This window comes from Dama dama, chromosome 7, assembly GCF_033118175.1.
Source record: "Dama dama isolate Ldn47 chromosome 7, ASM3311817v1, whole genome shotgun sequence".
Taxonomy (NCBI): domain Eukaryota; kingdom Metazoa; phylum Chordata; class Mammalia; order Artiodactyla; family Cervidae; genus Dama; species Dama dama.
Window position 1 is genome coordinate 22,075,196 of NC_083687.1, and position 18,692 is coordinate 22,093,887.

General features: G+C 40.1%; 1 protein-coding gene across 2 annotated transcripts in view; it reads right to left on the bottom strand.

The window, feature by feature from the left end:
• LOC133059564 (24-hydroxycholesterol 7-alpha-hydroxylase) overlaps positions 1–18,692 on the bottom strand; it is an 82,715-nt gene that overhangs the window by 37,530 nt on the left and 26,493 nt on the right. For both annotated transcript variants that reach the window (XM_061146866.1, XM_061146865.1), the window contains exon 7: positions 13,073–13,163. In XM_061146866.1, coding sequence (XP_061002849.1) covers positions 13,073–13,163 — 91 coding nt within the window. The remainder of the gene's footprint in view (positions 1–13,072; positions 13,164–18,692) is intronic.

The window sequence follows — 18,692 nt, forward strand, 5'->3', positions numbered from 1 at the left end:
CTATGACCCAGGCGCCCTTCACATTTTCCTGCCTCTGTGCTTGTCCTCAGAGCAACTGAGCTTACATGTGAACAGTTCAAGAGCAGACTCTCAGTTTCCACAGCCCTCCAGCTCTTCCAACTGGAAACCCCACTGGCCTTCAAAGCCAAACATTATGGGGGCTCATCTTCCTTGTGCAGGTACCAAGGGGATCCCCAGGTGGGACTTGGACCCCTCACTCCATGGGGGACCTCCACAGTTGTGATATCTCTCCCGCTAGTGGGTCCCGCACTCTGGGTATGGGTTCTGTCTAGACTGCATCTTTGACCCTCTTGCCCACCTTGACACGGCATTCTGTTTACATTCCAAGCTGCGGAAAATCTGTTGTGCTAGACTTCAGGTCATTCCCAGAGATAAGCATTCCACATGCAGTCTTGGTGTGTCCACAGGAGGAGCTGAGCTCAAGCTCTTCCTACTCTGCCTTCTTGATCTGGAACCACTAAGTATTTGTTCAATAGAGGAAAAAAGAGGTACTCTTTGGGTTTTATTCCTTCTAAAATACGAGCTTCCTTCCTCTACTATTGGGCATGTTCATTACTGTACATGCCCATTATTATACATGTTCTGTGAGACAAAATTCTGTGAGAAAGATACAAGTTAAATTTATCTTAAAAAATCAAGAGAAAAACAGATGAGAGTAGATGAAAGATTATAAAGTCTAAGCTAGGCTGTAGAGTTACATGCTTTTTAGTTCACTGCTCTTCCCTATAAACTGACTATAAATATAGTCTCTCTAATGACTGCAGGTCTGTAGACTATTAGCTCATTGCAAATGCTGGTAGTTTAGAAACTTGACCTCGAGAATGTAGAACAAAATAGAAAAATGACTTTTTTCTAATAATTTTTTTTAGCTTTGGCAGAAAAGAATCTGAATTTGCTTTTTATTGTGGCAAAAGGTTAGCAAACAAGGGCTACAATGATCAATTATTTGTCCTGTGGCAGTTGTATACTCTTCTTATAGCAGCTTTCTAATAAGTTTTGGCCTTACTAATTCATGCTTCTAATAGTCTTTCTAATCGCATTTCTTCTTCAAAAAATATTTAAGTCATTTCATTAATTTCCTCCCCCTCCAAACCATTGGAATTCTTTTTATAATTAATTAAGCATAGATTAATTTGAAAAGTGTTGGCATTTTCATGATATTAAACCTTCCCATATAGGAACATAATATGTGTTTTTCTCTATTTAAATGTTTTATAAATATGGGACTTCCCTGGTGGCTCAGACGGTAAAGCGTCTGTCTACAATGCAGGAAACTGGAGTTCAATCCTTGGGTTGGGAAGATCTCCTGGAGAAGGAAATGGCAACCTGCTCCAGTACTCTTGCCTGGAAAATCCCATGGATGGAGGAGCCTGGTAGGCTACAGTCCATGGGGTCGCAAAGAGTCGGACACGACTGAGCATCTTCACTTTCACATATATATGTGTTTTTAATGTTATTAATAGTTTCCTCTCTAAGGATCCTACCCCAAACCAACAGCTTTATATGAGAAAAATACCAGTTAAATTAATAGGAACAACAGAAGTAAAGTGGAAAGGGAGGCTTAAAAACAGCTTAAGCTGTTTGTGGTGGATACAGACTGGGAAAAGCAAGGAAAAAGCCGAGAGATTGCCCACGGATGATGAAGATGGGCATCAGGGCTTTAGGGATTGTAGTGGAGCTTGGCAAGTCAGTTCCTTCAGATCTCCCCCTCTAGCCACCAGCTTCTTACAGACACCTCCCTCATTCCTGAACTTCCAGGTCTGGTTCTTCTGACTTTTCCAGTGGATGTGACTTTTTGGCATCTGAAGGATTTAGGATAAATTCTTTTTATCAAAGACACAGATTCCTATTGCTGGGAAAGGTGGTCTCACGTTCGGTCTTTCGACCCCAACACAAAGGTGGGCCTTAAGCCTGGAACTGTTCCTCAATGAGACACAAAGAGCCCACACAGCCGGTGCCAGGCTCGTCACCTGGTGTGGGAATACCTTTCCTTGTTTCAGGGACAGCAAACACCCTTTTGTCTGTGCTTAATGCAAGCGCAGAACGAGGCACCTGTCCAGCCCCCCGTTACATCTGCCCCGAGAGGGAAGAGGACAGGGTCCCTTTCACTGCCATGTGAGAGGGGTTCGCAGAGGCCAACTCCTCTTCATCAGCTCCAGGGAGAGACACGCTGGCCACAGGGGACCCACACCCACTGCTGCAGCTGCTCTCGCTCTCTTTCTGTTCTATGTGAGTTTAGCATTGTTGCAGCTGGTGCCTGACAGCCCTGTGTTATCCTCGGCAACTCTGATACCAAGGTGCAGTGGGCAGAAGTGTTTAGAGTCCTCCCCTGGGATTGCTAACTGGGGCACGGCACTCTGCTTGACACCCACTGAAAAATTATAAGCAATAACCTTTCAGAGGTAGACTCTAATCAGCAGCTTCAGTTGGATGTTCTTAACTACAGACCAGGAATGAACGAAGCAGTGATAACAATGAATTGAAAAAGATACCAAGGACTGCAGTGGTGCTTAGAACAGGTTATTAAGACAGATAGAAGATAGAGTCAAGAATCAAAAGATTGATCCCCCTACTTCTTCTATCTATACACACACATATAAAAACATACCAAATCCCATTATATCATTTAAAGAAAAGATTAATGCAACTATACCAAGACAACCACATAAGAGTCTCTTCTGAAAAAACAATATCCTATTTATCTTCAGAAATATTTCTTTCAGATATTAAAAAGAGGTTATCAACTTCTCTATTTACTGGAATATACAATGAAGGCTGCTTCAAAATTATGATGGTCTTTTTCAAAGAATAAAGGACACAACCTAATTTATAATAAGTAAAAGGTAGAGATATTGACAAAACAAGACGACAATGGGTAGATAATAAAAGGTAAAAATCAATTTTGATCTAGAAATACCTTTCTTTATAAATCCTGCATAATAACTCTAAATTTCTGGATTGCATTCTCTGGAGAGATGTTGACCTGGCTTGAACACCTTTATCTTTAAAGAGGAAAAAAGGTTATCCAAATGCCTGAATAATTCTCTAAAGGAACACTCAGAGAAAAGAATTGTGTCCGAATGAAAAATGTAGAGGATAAACAAAGCAGATTAACTGTGCTACACTGGAGTGAGATAGTGAAAGACTTAATAAAATGAGAAGTGCCAGAGTAGGACCTATCTCCAAGCTTGTAAATAATCTGCAGCCATCAGAATATCTCTTTCCACCTACAGAAGCTAAGCAATAAATGAGGACAGAATGACTTCACACAAAATCTCCTGAGTTAGTGTCACAAGACACACTTCAGGCATTCAAAGCAGAAAATAGTGGAGGAAATCTAGCCTCCTGGGAAATCTCTCACGGGTCAGATATTATATGTGAAATATATATCTTTGTACCTATATGAGCGGATTGGCAAGTAACAAGTTCTGAGCTCCAAAAATGATACCATCTTGGACTTTAGGTCCAAGGAGAAAAGAAGATAAGAAAATTAAACATTTGGAGCAGGTTTCCAATGAAATCTGCATTTATAAACATTTTCTTAAGTAACCTACATATGTTCTCCAAGATTGATGGATGAGAAGTAGTTTGTGAACAGCTCTGTCATAATTTAATGTTTTCTGAGTTTATTCTAGGATTTTTAAAAGCTGGGCTAGCAAAGGAAAATGAGACTATGTAAAAAACTTCCTGTGTGATATGCCAGAACTTCCAAAATGTCCATATTAGATTCATGTTGTCTGGCTAGCAGTTCTTGCCTGGGAAACCCCACAGACAGAAGAGCCTGGCAGGCTCCTGGGGTCACAAAGAATTGGACATGACTGAGCAACTAACACTTTTTTTGTAAAGCTGTCATTGAAAACAACAAACCTGTACTCACATCACAATGTAACCTTGAGAGGAGCCTGTTATTTTTACAAGGCAGGAGTGGGTGTAGCTGTTGAATTAAACTTAGTAATCACGTAAAAAATAAATAAATAAAATAACCTTTCTCCATTCATAACTCCACTGGAGTGGACTTAGCTTCTGCTACATGATCTCTTTCTTCAATATTTTGGTTGATGTGTGGCATAAAGGCCAAGGCTCTATCATAGACACAACCTTGGCTATCAGCCATTGAGTCCTGGCAGGCTGTAGAGCGGTGATGAGAATAAGCTTCTTCAGTTAGCTGGAGGGACTCAGGTCTTTGATATACCATGATGGAATCCTCCAAGAATGTTATTTTAGGTTAGACAAGAAGATATTGGGACACATCCAAGCAGATAAAAATTTCACACATGTTATAATATGGGTAAGAGGTGACTAGAGAGAAGACCTCAAGAATAAATATGTTTCAATGCCATTAAATTTAATTAATTAAAATGATGCAAATGACATCAAATTTGCCCAGAACACCACCATAGGACCTGAGCCTCATTTATCACTCTGCTAGTTTTTATGCTTGTTAATAAATATGAGAGAAAATCCTTTCTCACCAGTACATGATGACTGTGGCCACTGAGTCAGTGTCGCCAGGTAATAGCATCTGGTCACTTGATAGTGTTGGTCTGTCCCCAGGCAGAATTGCTGCTAAACCAGGACTCAGTGGTATCAAGAAATGTTATTGGTTGGCTCTGAGTAACTTTTCTCTTTTATCCAAAGTCACATAATTACTAAGTGACAGGGTAGAAAGGCGTGAATCAAATTTTCAAACAAAAATTGCAATCCAATGAAAATATTGTAGTGTGTCTTTTATGATCCACAAATCATGATTTTTATGTAAGACAAAAAAACAATTCCTGATGTTTTATGGAATTATTTCTATGCAGGTGTATTTCTGTTAATTAATCTGATTTCTTTTAAATTAACAGAAAAAAATTTACTACATTTCCCCCTCAACTAAACATGCAATACCACTGAATGGCCACCAAGAACAAAAAATAAAATACACAGGCCAAAAAAATCACAAAAAACAAACCAATGTGCTGTTGTATGCTACCCCAAATCAAAACAAGAGGTGAAAAGGGTCAAATGCAACCAGGTAACAATTTAAATGCACTTTTATTTGCTATTGTCTGTTTTTAAGATGGAATGACCTTCTGCTCTCAGGCAGACACTCACAGTGGGGATCCTAAATCAGAAAAGAAAACTGCTTGAAAACAGAGTCTAAAAAAAGAAAAAAGAAAACACAGTCTAAACAGGACCCAAAGTGAATGCCTGCAAGAACTTTGTGAGAACGCAGTGAGGCCACACCTGCAATATCTAACAGGCTTCTCCTCCAGATATGTGCTAACTCCTAACTCCTAACCATCTTTAAGTCCTTACTCAAATCTCACCTTTACAGGAAGGTCAGCTCTGATCCAACTATTTAATGCTACCACCTCCTTCTGGGCTTCCCTGATAGTTCATTTTGTAAACAATCTGCCTACAATCTAGGAGACCCGGGTTCCATTCCTGGGTTGGGAAGATCCACTGGAGAAGGGATAGGCTACCCACTCTAGTATTCTGGCTTGGAGAATTCCATGGACTGTATAGTCCATGGGGTCGCAAAGAGTCAGACATGACTGAGCCACTTTCACTTTTCTCCAGCTCTGGCACTCCTGATCATACCTAATCTGCTCTTTTCTTTTTCACATAACATTTAACAACATCAAATATTTTTGGAGTTTACTTCTGTGAACAAACAAGGAAAAATAACAAGTGGCAATGAAAAAAATAAAAGACTCTGAGCAGAGAGGAAAATCTGATTTCCAGGGTTACCACGGTATATTATTTAAAATGCTCAGTTTCAACAAAAAATTGCAAGACACACGACAAAAATATGAAATGTGACAGGTAACAAGAATATATAGACCATACAGGGAAAAGGCAATCAGCAGAACCTGTTCCTGAAGAAACTCAAATACTGGACTTACTTACTTATTTACTTACTAAGTAAATAAATTTACTTAACTAAATTTATTGTGGTAACCAATTTACTACATATATATATATATCTATATATATATATAGATATATGGCTTCCCTTGCAGCTCAATTGGTAAAGAATCTGCCTGAAGTGCACGAGACCCTGGGTCGGGAAGATTCCCTTGAGAGGGAAATGGCAACCCATTCCAGTATCCTTGCCTGGAAAATCTCATGGACAGAGGAGCCTGGTGGGCTGCAGTCCATGGAGTTGCAAAGGGTTGGGCACGACTGAGCGACTGACACTTACTTACTTACCTGTGTGTGTGTGTGTGTGTGTGTGTGTGTGTGTAGGCATGGTCAGATTATTTTTCCCTATAATCTTCTTTATATCTTTAAGTTCACTGGGAAAACATCTCCCTCATTCATGGTTTTAGTCATTTGTGTCCTCTTTCTTTTTTCATGGTCAGTGTAGCTAAAAGGTTGCCAAACTCTTTCAAAAAAATATAAGAGAGAGGAATATTCTGCAGTCATTCTATAAAGCCAAATTATTCTGATACTTTCCAAGATGGCAGAGTAGAAGGACATGCACTCATCTTCTCCGGCGAGAACTCCAAAATTACAACTCACTGCTGAATAACCATCGACAGGAGAATGTTGGATACCACCAAAAAAAGATACCCCACATCCAAGGGCAAAGGAGAAGCCCCAGCCAGATGGTAGGAGGGGCGAAACTGCATTTAGAATCAAACCCATACCCACCAGAGATGCTCAGAGGGTTCAAACAAACCTTGTACGCACCAGGACCCAGAGACCCCACAGAGACTGGGCCAGAACTGTGTCTGAGTGTCTCCTGTGGTGATACGGGTTAGCAGTGGCCTGCTGCAGGGTCAGGGGCTGTGGGTAAAGTACACCTGTGTATGGCATAAGCCTTCTTGGAGGAGGTCGCCATTAACCCCATCAAAGAGCCTCCAGAACTTTCACAGGACTGGGGAAACAGACTCTTGGAGGGCACAAACAAAACCTTATGCCCACCAGGACCCAGGAGAAAGGAGTGGTGACCCCATAAGAGACTGACCCAGACTTGCCCGTGAGTGTTCAGGAGTCTCTGGTGGAGGCATGGGTTGGTGGCAGTCTGCTGCAGGGCTGGGGGCACTGAATGCAGCAGGGCCTACATGGGGCCTTTTGAAGGAGGCTGCAATTATCTTCATTATCTCCACCATAGTTCGGCCTAAGGTCAAACAACAGGGAGCGAACACAGCCCCACCCATCGGCAGAAAACAGTATTAAAGATTTACTGAGCATGGCCCCGCCCATCAGAACAAGACCCAGTTTCTCCCTCAGTCAGTCTTCCCCATCAGGAAGATTCCATAAGCCTCTTATCCTTCTCCATCAGAGGGCAAACAGAATGAAAACCACAATCACAAGAAACTAACCATTCTGATCACATGGACCCCAGCCTTGTCTAACTCAGTGAAACTATGAGCCATGCTGTGTAGGGCCACCCAAAATGGACGGGTCATGCTGGAGAGTTCTGGCAAAACATGGTCCACTGGAGAAGGGAATGACAAACCACTTCAGCATTCTTGCCTTGAGAACCCCATGAACAGTATGAAAAGGCAAAAAGATAGGACACTGAAAGATGAACTACCGAGGGCGGTACGTGCCTAATATACTACTGGAGATCAGTGAAGAAATAATTCCAGAAAGAATGAAGAGATGGAACCAAAGCAAAAACAACACCCAGTTGTGGATGTGACTGGTGATGGAAGTAAAGTCCGATGCTATAAAGAGCAACATTGCGTAGGAACCTGGAATGTTAGGTCCATGAATCAAGGCAAATTGGAAGTGGTCAAACAAGAGATGGCAAGGGTGAACATTGACATTTTAGGAATCAGCAAACTAAAATGGACTGGAATGGGCAAATTTAACTCAGATGACGATTATATCTACTACTGTGGGCAAGAATTCCTTAGCAGAAATGGAGTAGCTGTCATAGACAACAAAAGAGTCTGAAATGCAGTACTTGAATACAATCTCAAAAATGACAGAATGATCTCTCTTTGTTTCCAAGGCAAACATTCAATATCACAGTAATCCAAGTCTATGCCCCAACCACTAATGCTGAAGAAGCTGAACAGTTCTATGAAGACCTACAAGACCTTCTAGAACTAACACCCAAAAAAGATGTCCTTTTCATTATAGGGGACTAGAACGCAAAAGTAGGAAGTCAGGAGATACCTGGAGTAACAGGCAAGCTTGGCCTTGAAGTACAAAATGGAGCAGGTCAAAGGCTAACACAGTTTTGCCAAGAGAACACACTGGTCATAGCAAACACCCTTTTCGAACAACACAAGAGAAGACTCTACACATAGACATCACCAGATGGTCAATACCGAAATCAGACTGATTATATTCTTTGCAGTCAAAGATGGAGAAGCTCTATGCAGTCAGCAAAAACAAGACCGGGAGCTGACTGTGGCTCAGATCATGAACACCTTATTGCCAAATTTAGACTGAAATTGAAGAAACTAGGGAAAACCACTAGACCATTCAGGTATGACTTAAATCAAATCCCTTATGATTATACAGTGGGAGTGAGAAACAGATTCAAGGGATTAGATCTGATAGACAGAATGCCTGAAGATCTATGGACAGAGGTTCGTGACATTGTACAAGAGGCAGTGATCAAGACCATACCCAAGAAAAAGAAATGCAAAAAGGAAATATGGTTGTCTGAGGAGGACTTACAAATAGCTGAGAAAAGAAAAGCTAAAGGCAAAGGAGAAAAGGAAAGATATGCCTATTTGAATGCAGAGTTCCAAAGAATAGCCAGGAGAGATAAGAAAGCCTTCCTCAGTGATCAATGCAAAGAAATAGATGAAAACAACAGAAAGGGAAAGACTAGAGATCTCTTCAAGAAAATTAGAGATACCAAGGGAACATTTCATGCAAAGATGGGCTCAATAAAGGACAGAAATAGTATCGACCTAACAGAAGCATAAGATATTAAGAAGAGGTGGCAAGAATACACAGAACTATACAAAATAGATCTTCACAACCTATATAACCACAATGGTGTGATCACCCACGTAGAGCAAGACATCCTGGAATGCGAAGTCAAGTGGGCCTTAGGAAGCATCACTACGAACAAAGCTAGTGGAGGTGATGGAATTCCAGTTCATCTATTTCAAATCCTACAAGATGATACTGTGAAAATGCTGCATTCAATATGTCAGCAAATTTGGAAAACTCAGCAGTGGCCACAGGACTGGAAAAGGTCAGTTTTCATTCCAATCCCAAAGAAAGGCAATGCCAAAGAATGTTCAAACTACTGCACAATTACACTCATCTCACATGCTAGCAAAGTAATGCTCAAAATTCTCCAAGCCAGGCTTCAACAGTATGTGAACTGTGAACTTCCAGATGTTCAAACTGGAGTTAGAAAGGCAGAGGAACCAGAGATCAATTTTCATCAAAAAAGCTAGAGTTCCAGAAAAACATCTGCTTCTGCTTTATTGACTATGCCAAAGCCTTTGATTGTGTGGATCACAACAAACTGTGGAAAATTCTGAAGGAGATGGAAATACCAGACTACTTGACCTGCCTCCTGAGAAATCTGTATGCAGGTCAAGAAGCAACAGTTAGAACTGGACATGGAACAACAGACCAGTTCCAAATTGGGAAAGGAGTATGTCAAGGCTGTATATTGTCACCCTGCTTACTTAACTTGTATGCAGAGTGTATGTTTTAGTCACTCAGTTGTGTCCAGCTGTTTGTGACCCCATGGACTATAGCCCCAGGCTCCTCTGTCCATGGAATTTTCCAGGCAAGGATACTGGAGTGGGTTGCCATTTCCTTCTCCAGGGGATCTTCCTGACGAACGGATCAAACCCAGGTCTCCTGCATTGCAGGCGGATGCTTTACCCACTAAACTAGTAGCAGAGTACATCATGAGAAACAGCGGGCTGGATGAAGCACAAGCTGGAATCAAGATTGTCGGGAGAAATATCAATAACCTCAGATATGCAGATGATACCACCCTCATGCCAGAAAGCAAAGAGCCACTAAAGAGCCTCTTGATGAAAGTGAAAGAGGAGAGTGAAAAAGTTGGCTTAAAACTCAACATTCAAAAAACTAAGATCATGGCATCTGGTCCCATCACTTCATGGCATGTAGATGGGGAAACAATGGAAACAGTGACAGACTTTATTTTCTTGGGCTCCAAAGTCACTGCAGACAGTAACTGTAGCCATGAAATTAAAAGACGCTTGCTCTTTGGAAGAAAAGCTATAACAAACCTAGACAGCATATTAAAAAGCAGAGACATTACTTTGCCAGCAAAGGTCCATCTAGTTAAGGCTCTGGTTTTTCCAGTAGTCATGTATGGATGTGAGAGTTGGACTATAAAGAAAGCTGAGCGCTGAAGAATTGATGCTTTTGAACTGTAGTGTTGGAGAAGACTCTTGAGAGTCCCTTGGACTGCAAGGAGATCCAATCAGTTCATCCTAAAGGAAATCAGTCCTGAATATTCATTGGAAGGACTGATGCTGAAGCTGAAACTCCAATATTTTGGCTACCCAGTGTGAAGAATTGACTCTTTGAAAAAGACCCTGATGCTGGGAAAGATTGAAGGTGGGAGAAGGGGACGACAGAGGATGAGATGGCTGGATGGCATCATCAACTTGATGGACATGAGTTTGAGTAAGCTCGGGGAGTGGGTGATGGACAGGGAAGCCTGGCGTGCTGCAGTCCACAGGTCGCAAAGAGTCAGACATAACTGAGGGACTGAACTGAACTGATTCTGATAGCAAAACTAGACAAAGATATCACAAGAAAGAAAACTATAAATCAATATATCTTATTAATAAAGATGCAAAATTCCTCAACAAAATACTAACATACTGAATCCAGCAACATATAGAAAAATCATGTTTTATATGAATTATACACTATGACTAAAGATTTATCTCAGGAATGCAAGGGGGTTGAAACATGAAAATCAGCTAATCTAAAACATCATCATACAAAATATAACATACCAAATGAAAGAAGCCAGACATAAAGGACCAAGTATTCAATAGCAGCTTTTCCCTAAGACTTATTGTATAAGAAAGTTGGGGAAAATGTCTGAGGTGGGCTCTAGTGGTGAGGCTAGTGAGATTCTGAGCTGGAAATTCACCAAAGACATCTTCAAAGAAGGAAAAGGCAATCTTCTAATAGAAAAAAGCATAAAAATCGGAGAAATGTCGTACTATGTCAGGTTATTTCATCTACTTTTAATGTTCTTCCTTTGTCAGAATCCTTTGTTTGGGCATATGGGTATCTCCCCTGATACCAACTTCCAAAGACCTGTGGCTTCCTCTCCCATCATCTAAATTCTTGAACTGCTATATCACATTCATGAATTGACACGAACTGCTTCTGTATAAGCATGGCAAAAAATGTTTGATGCATTTTAGAGTAATTTCAATTCTACAAGAGTCTCATAAACTGAGAGCACTGACATAATATAGTTAGTGCACTGGTACCTATTTGAAGATTTTTTTTTTTTTTCTGTTAGAGGGGAATGTGTTCATGCTAAGTTGCTTCAGTCTTGTCCGATTCTGTGTGACCGTATGGACTGTAGCCCACCAGGCTCCTCTGTCCATGGGATTTTCCAAGCAAGAATACTGGAGTGGGTTGCCACGCCCTCCTCCAGGGGATCTTCCTAACCCAGGGATCGAACCTGCATCTCTTATATCTCCTACACTGGCAGGAGGGTTCTTTACCACTAGCACCATCTGGGAAGCGTGTTAGAGGAGAATAACAGGTTCTAAAACAGGAATATAGAAAAAGACACAAGATTTTGTCTTTCTCCTTTAGAACGGCATTTTAGAGTTCAAGATTCAAACGCAGTAAAAATTTTGATTAATATTATGCTTCTATTGTGGCCTTTGGGTCAGATAGGCTTCTTATATTATCCCAACCACCACCCATACTACCTTTTTATTTCTGAAAGACCAGGAATTTGGAGAACACTGTGTCAGGAGAAGTCTCTGGCAAGATAAAGGAGAGTATGTGATGATCAAGGATGCATTCCCTTTGTCATCTATAGACACGCAGGCACGCACATTTCTGTTAGCTTTGCAGATATAAGCTCCATAAACACAAGTCATCTTGTCTTACGTCCACCAATGTCATATCTCCAGAATCTAACTTGTCAGAGTTGTCGGGACTCAATGATTCTAATGCTCATCACTTCCATGAAATACGACCTAGCAGTGCCCAATTCACACTCAAATCTCAGAGGCAATACAGCTTCTATATCCATGTGGCCAAGCCAATTTGATTTTTGGCTTAACTTGAAAGGAAGTAGTCAAAATAAGTTTAAAAATCCAAATAAAATATTTTCAGCAATCACAAAGGGGAGAAGGGAATAACTATTAATTGTCATCACACCATTTTGCCCTACTATTATTTTGTGTTCTTCCAAGAGTACCAAGTCATTTATTGATTTTTTTTTACATTAGAATACATAATTTGACATATTAAAGTTTTTTTCTAAATCTACTCTCAAACAGGTAAAATTATGGTGAATAAACAAGGATTGGAATTTTCTCCACTCAAGCTTCTGCTTTTTAAAACAGATGACAACTGATGAGCCCAAATCTGAACCAAAATGGCAAAGTAGAAATCTCTACCGGCAGTTCAAAGCCACAGAACCTTTAAAAATTATAACATTTTAAAAGTTCCTTTGGAACTAACATCCATATCCCATTAGTACTGTTAAGTAGTATAAAGAATATGTACCATATTACTTTTATCAAATCTGGAAAATCCTGAATTCCAAAACTATGGACTTGGAGTTCAGTTGAGGCAACGGTCCAGGAGATTAGAAGAAAAGCCCTGTGTATTACACTTGTGTTTAAACAGGAAAGTTGGGCAAATTATAATCTCTCTGTTTCATTATTTGGAAACAAGGGAGTTGGTCCAGATGAATTCTAAAATCCTTGATTAAATTCTAAGATTCTACCTGATCAACTTATATTTTGAAACATATAAATTGTGTTCAACTGGGATTATTTTGAAATTCTATTAAATTAGGGGCATTTAACTTTGCCCGGAATGTGTGACAAGCACACATTATTAAATGTCCCTGCAATTATGCCATTTAATTCAGTGTTAGTACCTGCTGTGCCAAACACAGATGATATGCCTTCCATAATGGTCCTGTGGATATTGGGATGAGACAGGACAAATGCAAATGTCCAAAATGCAACCTTAAAAAGAAAAATATGTGTCAAAAAGTATAACCTTCTTTGAAGGTGAACAAAAGAATACACAGTATTAGCCAAACAGTTAAAATATTTAAGTTAAAAGCATGTTAGTAAAGAGTATCTTTGAAAACAACTAGATGTTATGAACAAAGAGATGTTATATTATCTCTGAGGGGTTAGCTTTACAATTTTATTCTGCCACTATAGTTTTACTATATTGTTTATACGGAGTAAACTATCTTCACTACAAATAAAATGGGAAAATCAGGATTTTTAATTTTATTAATATACAATATAAAATATTATACCAGCACATATTAGAATTTTAGAAATAACAAATTACAACACTTAGGCAAGTTAGTCGAAAGCAAAGATATTTTTAAAGATTCAATCTCTTTGAAATACAAATTAGCAAATCATATATTCTGCAAATGAAACACAGTAATTTTAAGCCTCAGAAACTATACCTAAAATCTCATAAACTCAATACCAAAAATAGGGTTCTTTCATACCCTATTGAGCAAGGAGGCGTGTAAGTTTATAGAGTATTACTGAACACAGTATGTTTGCAAGTTCTCACTCTAGGCCAAACAAAATCATTTCACATCTTTACTCATCATGGTATTATAAAATACCACAACCAACAAAATACCACCAACCAATAAAATTATACTGCTATACATCAAAGACATACAGATGGCTAACAAGCACACAAACAAGATGCTCAACATTACTAATTACTAGAGAAATGATAATCAAAACCACAATGAAACAACCCCTCACACTGGTCAGAATGACTGTCATCGAAAAGTCTACAAATAACAAATGCTGGAGAGGATGTGGAGGACATGAAACCCTTGTACACTGCTGCTGGGAAAGTAAATTGATGCAGCCACTATGGAAAACATTATAGAGGTTCCTTATAAAACTAAAACTAGAACTACCACATGAACCAACAATTTCATTCCTGGGTATATATCCAGAAAATATGAAGATACTAATTCAAAAAAATACATGTACCCCAATGTTGATAGCAGCATCATTTACTATAGCCAAGACATGGAAGCAACGCAATCACCCATTAAGAGATGATTGGATTAAGAAGATGTAGTACATATATGCCATAGAATATTACTCAGCCATAAAAAGAATGAAATACTGCCATTTGCAGCAACACTGACGGACCTAGAGAATATTGTGCTTAGTGAAGTAAGTCAGACAGAGAAAGGCAAATACTGTATGATATCACCTATATGTAGAATCTAAAAAAAAACAACGAAAAAAACACAAATGAATGTACAGGAAAAACAGAAACATACTCATAGATATAGAAGACAAAATTGTGGCTAACAAAGGGAGAGAGACGGTGGAAGGACAACTTAGGGGTCTGGGATTAACAGATACAAACTACCAAAATAGATAAGCAATAAGGATGTACTGGACAGCACAGGAAATTATACCCATTATCATGTAATAACATATAATGAAGTATATGCTGAAAAAATACTGAATCACTCTGCTGTACACCTAAAACTATACACAATATAGTAAATAAACTACTGGAGTGGGTTGCCAAGACCTCCTAGAGGGGATCTTCTCGACCAGAGGTTGAACCCACATCTCCAGCATCTTTGCAGGCAGATTTTCATCCACTGAGCGACCTGGGAAGCCCCAAATAAACTACAATTCAATTGAAAAAAAAAAAAAATTTTTTTTTCCTTTAGTTCAGGTAGATGTTTTTGCTTCTATTTTAGATTACACATTAAAGAAAACATACCAAATCATTAAAAGAAGCTTGAGTTTCCCTTTCATCCTTTTTTTTTTTTTTTTTCGGTAAACACATATTGTGAAATAATTCATCTAGGAAAACCAATCCTGAAAAGACTCAGACAACACTTGGTGTCATTTAAGTTTTTTTGTCTGTCATGAGAGAATGCTAAGCATCTTTAAATGATCCCAGTGCTCCCCTCTGTGGTCAGAAGAGGAAGAGCAAGCAATTGAAAAGAAGTGCTTCCGCTTGGTCGCTCAGTCCTGTCTGACTCTTTGTGAGCCCATGGACTGCAGCCTGCCAGGCTCCTCTGTCCATGGGAATTCTCCAAGCAAGAATACTGGAGTGGGTTGCCATGCCCTCCTCCAGAGGATCTTCCCAACCCAGGGATAGAACTCAGGTCTCCTGCATTGCAGGCGGACTCTTTATTGACTGAGCCACCAGGGAAGTGCTTGGACAAAACCAAATTTCATCCTACTCATTGCTGTCCCCTTCGACAGTAAACTGGTACTGTGGGGATAAACATGGTGCTTTTTACAGAAACAAGTGAACGGAGAACCGAGGCCTCTACAGTCCCAAGACCTACTTTCTGTGGTGTATTCTGGATTAGGAAACACTGACCCAAGATATCAACTAGTTCATTTTTAGAGGAAACATGCTCAGCGAACTCTCATCGCCTTCTCCCGACATGGGCCCGTTCTACATTATCTATAAGGGGAAGTACTTAATTACTGGAATTACTGGATTTAATTAATAGCCACTCCATACTCAATCCATCTTTTAAAAAAATTTATTATATTGAAGTAAATCGATTTATAATGTTGAATTAATTTCTGCTGTACAGCAAAGTGATTTAGTTATATATATTTGTATATATATGTCTACATGTGGGTGAGTGCATGCTCAGTCGCTTCAGTTTGTCTGGCTCTTTGCAACTCCATGGACTGTAGCCCACCAGGCTCCTCTGCTCATGGGATTCTCCAGGCAAGAATACTGGAGTGGACATGTGCACCTCAATGTTCATCGCAGCACTGTTTATAATTGCCAGGACATGGAAGCAACCTAGATGCCCATCAGCAGACAAATGGATAAGGAAGCTGTGGTACATATACACCATGGAATATTACTCGGCCATTAAAAAGAATTCATTTGAATCAGTTCTAATGAGATGGATGAAACTGGAGCCCATTATACAGAGTGAAGTAAGCCAGAAAGATAAAGACCAATACAGTATACTGACGCATATATATGGAATTTAAAAAGATGGTAACGATAACCCAATATGCAAAACAGAAAAAGAGACACAGATGTACAGAACAGACTTTTGGACTCTGTGGGAGAAGGCGAGGGTGGGATGTTTTGAGAGAATAGCATCAAAACATGTATATTATCAAGGGTGAAACAGACCACCAGCCCAGGTTGGATACATGAGACAAGTGCTCAGGGCTGGTGCACTGGGAAGACCCAGAGGGATGGGATGGAGAGGGAGGTGGAAGCGGGGATCGGGATGGGGAACACATGTAAATCCATGGCTGATTCATGTCAATGTATGGCAAAAACCACTACAATATTGTAAAGTAATTAGCCTCCAACTAATAAAAATAAATGAAAAAAAAAAAAAAAAGAATACTGGAGTGGGTGGCCATTTCCTCCTCTAGGGGATCTTCCCAACCCAGGGATCGAACCTGTGTCTCTTGTGTGTCTTGCTTGGCAGGTGGATTCTTCAACACTGGTCAACCTGGGAAGCATGTATATATATGTATATACAACTAAATCATTTTGCCGTACATCAGAAATTAATACAATATTACATATATTTTCATATTTCTTCCATTAAGGTTTATACAGGATATTGAATATAGTTCCCTATGCTATACAGTAAGACTTGTTAATTAAAGACTCAGAGTTCAAGTGGGGGAAAAATATATCTTAGTGATACTGCATAGATTTTCAGTTATACAAAAGAGGGGTTTAAAGTTTTATGTGGTTAATTAGAGTTTTAGAGATTGACTAAAATTGGCTATTACTTATTTTTAAAGCATCCTCAAGGAATTCAGTTAAACTATAAATGGTTGTACAGTGGTGTTAGTTACTGTGTTTGATGCCTCTTAACAGATTTTCTTCTAAAAACCTATACTATATTCTACATAAAATCTTTTAAATAAAAAAATTACTCTTTTAGAAAAGAAAGGCACATAGAAGAACAATGGTAAGAAGTTTATATACATTAGAAGTGAAGTCACTCAGTCATGTCTGACTCTTTTTTTTTTTTTTTTTTGTGACCCCATGGACTGTAGCCCAACAGGCTCCTCCATCCATGGGATTTTCCAGGCAAGAGTACTGGAGTGGGTTGCCATTTCCCTCTCCAGAGGATCTTCCCAACCCAGGGATCAAACCCGGGTCTCCTGCATTGTAGGCAGACGCTTTACCATCTGAGCCACAGGGAAGTCCACTTATATACATTACTGAGTCAACAAATAAGAATACGTGACCTTGGGACTGTTGTGCACCATATTTGGCAAAAAAGCTCAAAACTGCTCCCAAAAGTACCAGTTCATGTTTTCTCAGAGGGGTCAAGTCCATGGTGAGGGCTGGGGAAAAAGAGGAAGGGCCACTGGGCTCACTGAGCTTCTGAAGCATCCACCAACATGCCCTTCCATCATCCTAAAGAGGTAAGAAGATAGGAAAGAAGAGATGGGGCAGAAAGCTCTGTGTGTTGAGTCAGGGAGAAGATGAACTGAGCATGTTTTTCAGCCTCATTTGTTCTTCCATCCAGAGCTAGACTTACTAGGGGTCATCCCTGGTTATGCAGTGGCTAAGACTCGGAGCTCCCAATGCAGCAGGCCCAGACTGGATCCCTGGTCCGGGAACCAGATCTCACATGCCACAACTAAGAGTTCTCATGCTGCAACTAAGGCTTCTACATGGCGCAACCAAGACCGAAGGTCCCGTGTGCCACAACTAAGACCCAGCACAGCCAAATTAAAACCAACCAACCAACAAATGAAACCCTTAACAAATACTGGTGTAATCTCTCTTAACAGGTCAGATAGTCTTCTACCAACCATGGTAAACACAAAACTTACAGAAGACATACTTCCTGCCCAAAGGACTTTCACGTCTTTTAAAAGTATGAGAGAGATACAAGAGAAAAAAATGAGCTAAATATACAGGCAGCAGATAGTACAGACAATAAATGCTATGGGAATTGAGGGTGGGACGGGGAGGGGTGAGGGGATGGTCACCACTGAAAGTGTTTAGAAAGAGCTTCAGAGAAGCCGATTGAAAAGGTAAAACGTCAACTTTGAGATTGGTTTGGAACAATGTTGTTGAAAAGTTTATTTGGTAGTCAGGAGTTTCTTGGACTTTGGAAATGGGTTTCTGTTGAAATCATTTCATAAATCGTGGTTAATATCTTGGACTAGTCCACTGAAATTCACCAAGACTTGGGTCTCATAACAGAGCCCCCTGGTGCCCTGCACCAAGCCCGTCTGAAGCCTCAGCTCTGAGTTCCATGGCCCTTGAGACAGAGCACAGAGAAGGATGTGATCTAGGCACCAGGGAAGCACAGGCCTCATAATCCACACCTCTGGCAGGGCTTTTGGAGGCTCTCCAGGCCACGATGGGAGATTATAGAAGCTGGGGACAGCAGTAGCTACTCCCACCCTAGGGCATTTGAGAGGTCAAGTTTTGGAAGCCAAGGCAGTTCATTATTAGTGGGCCACTAAACAAAATGACTAATTGAAACCATGGTGTTGCTTTTT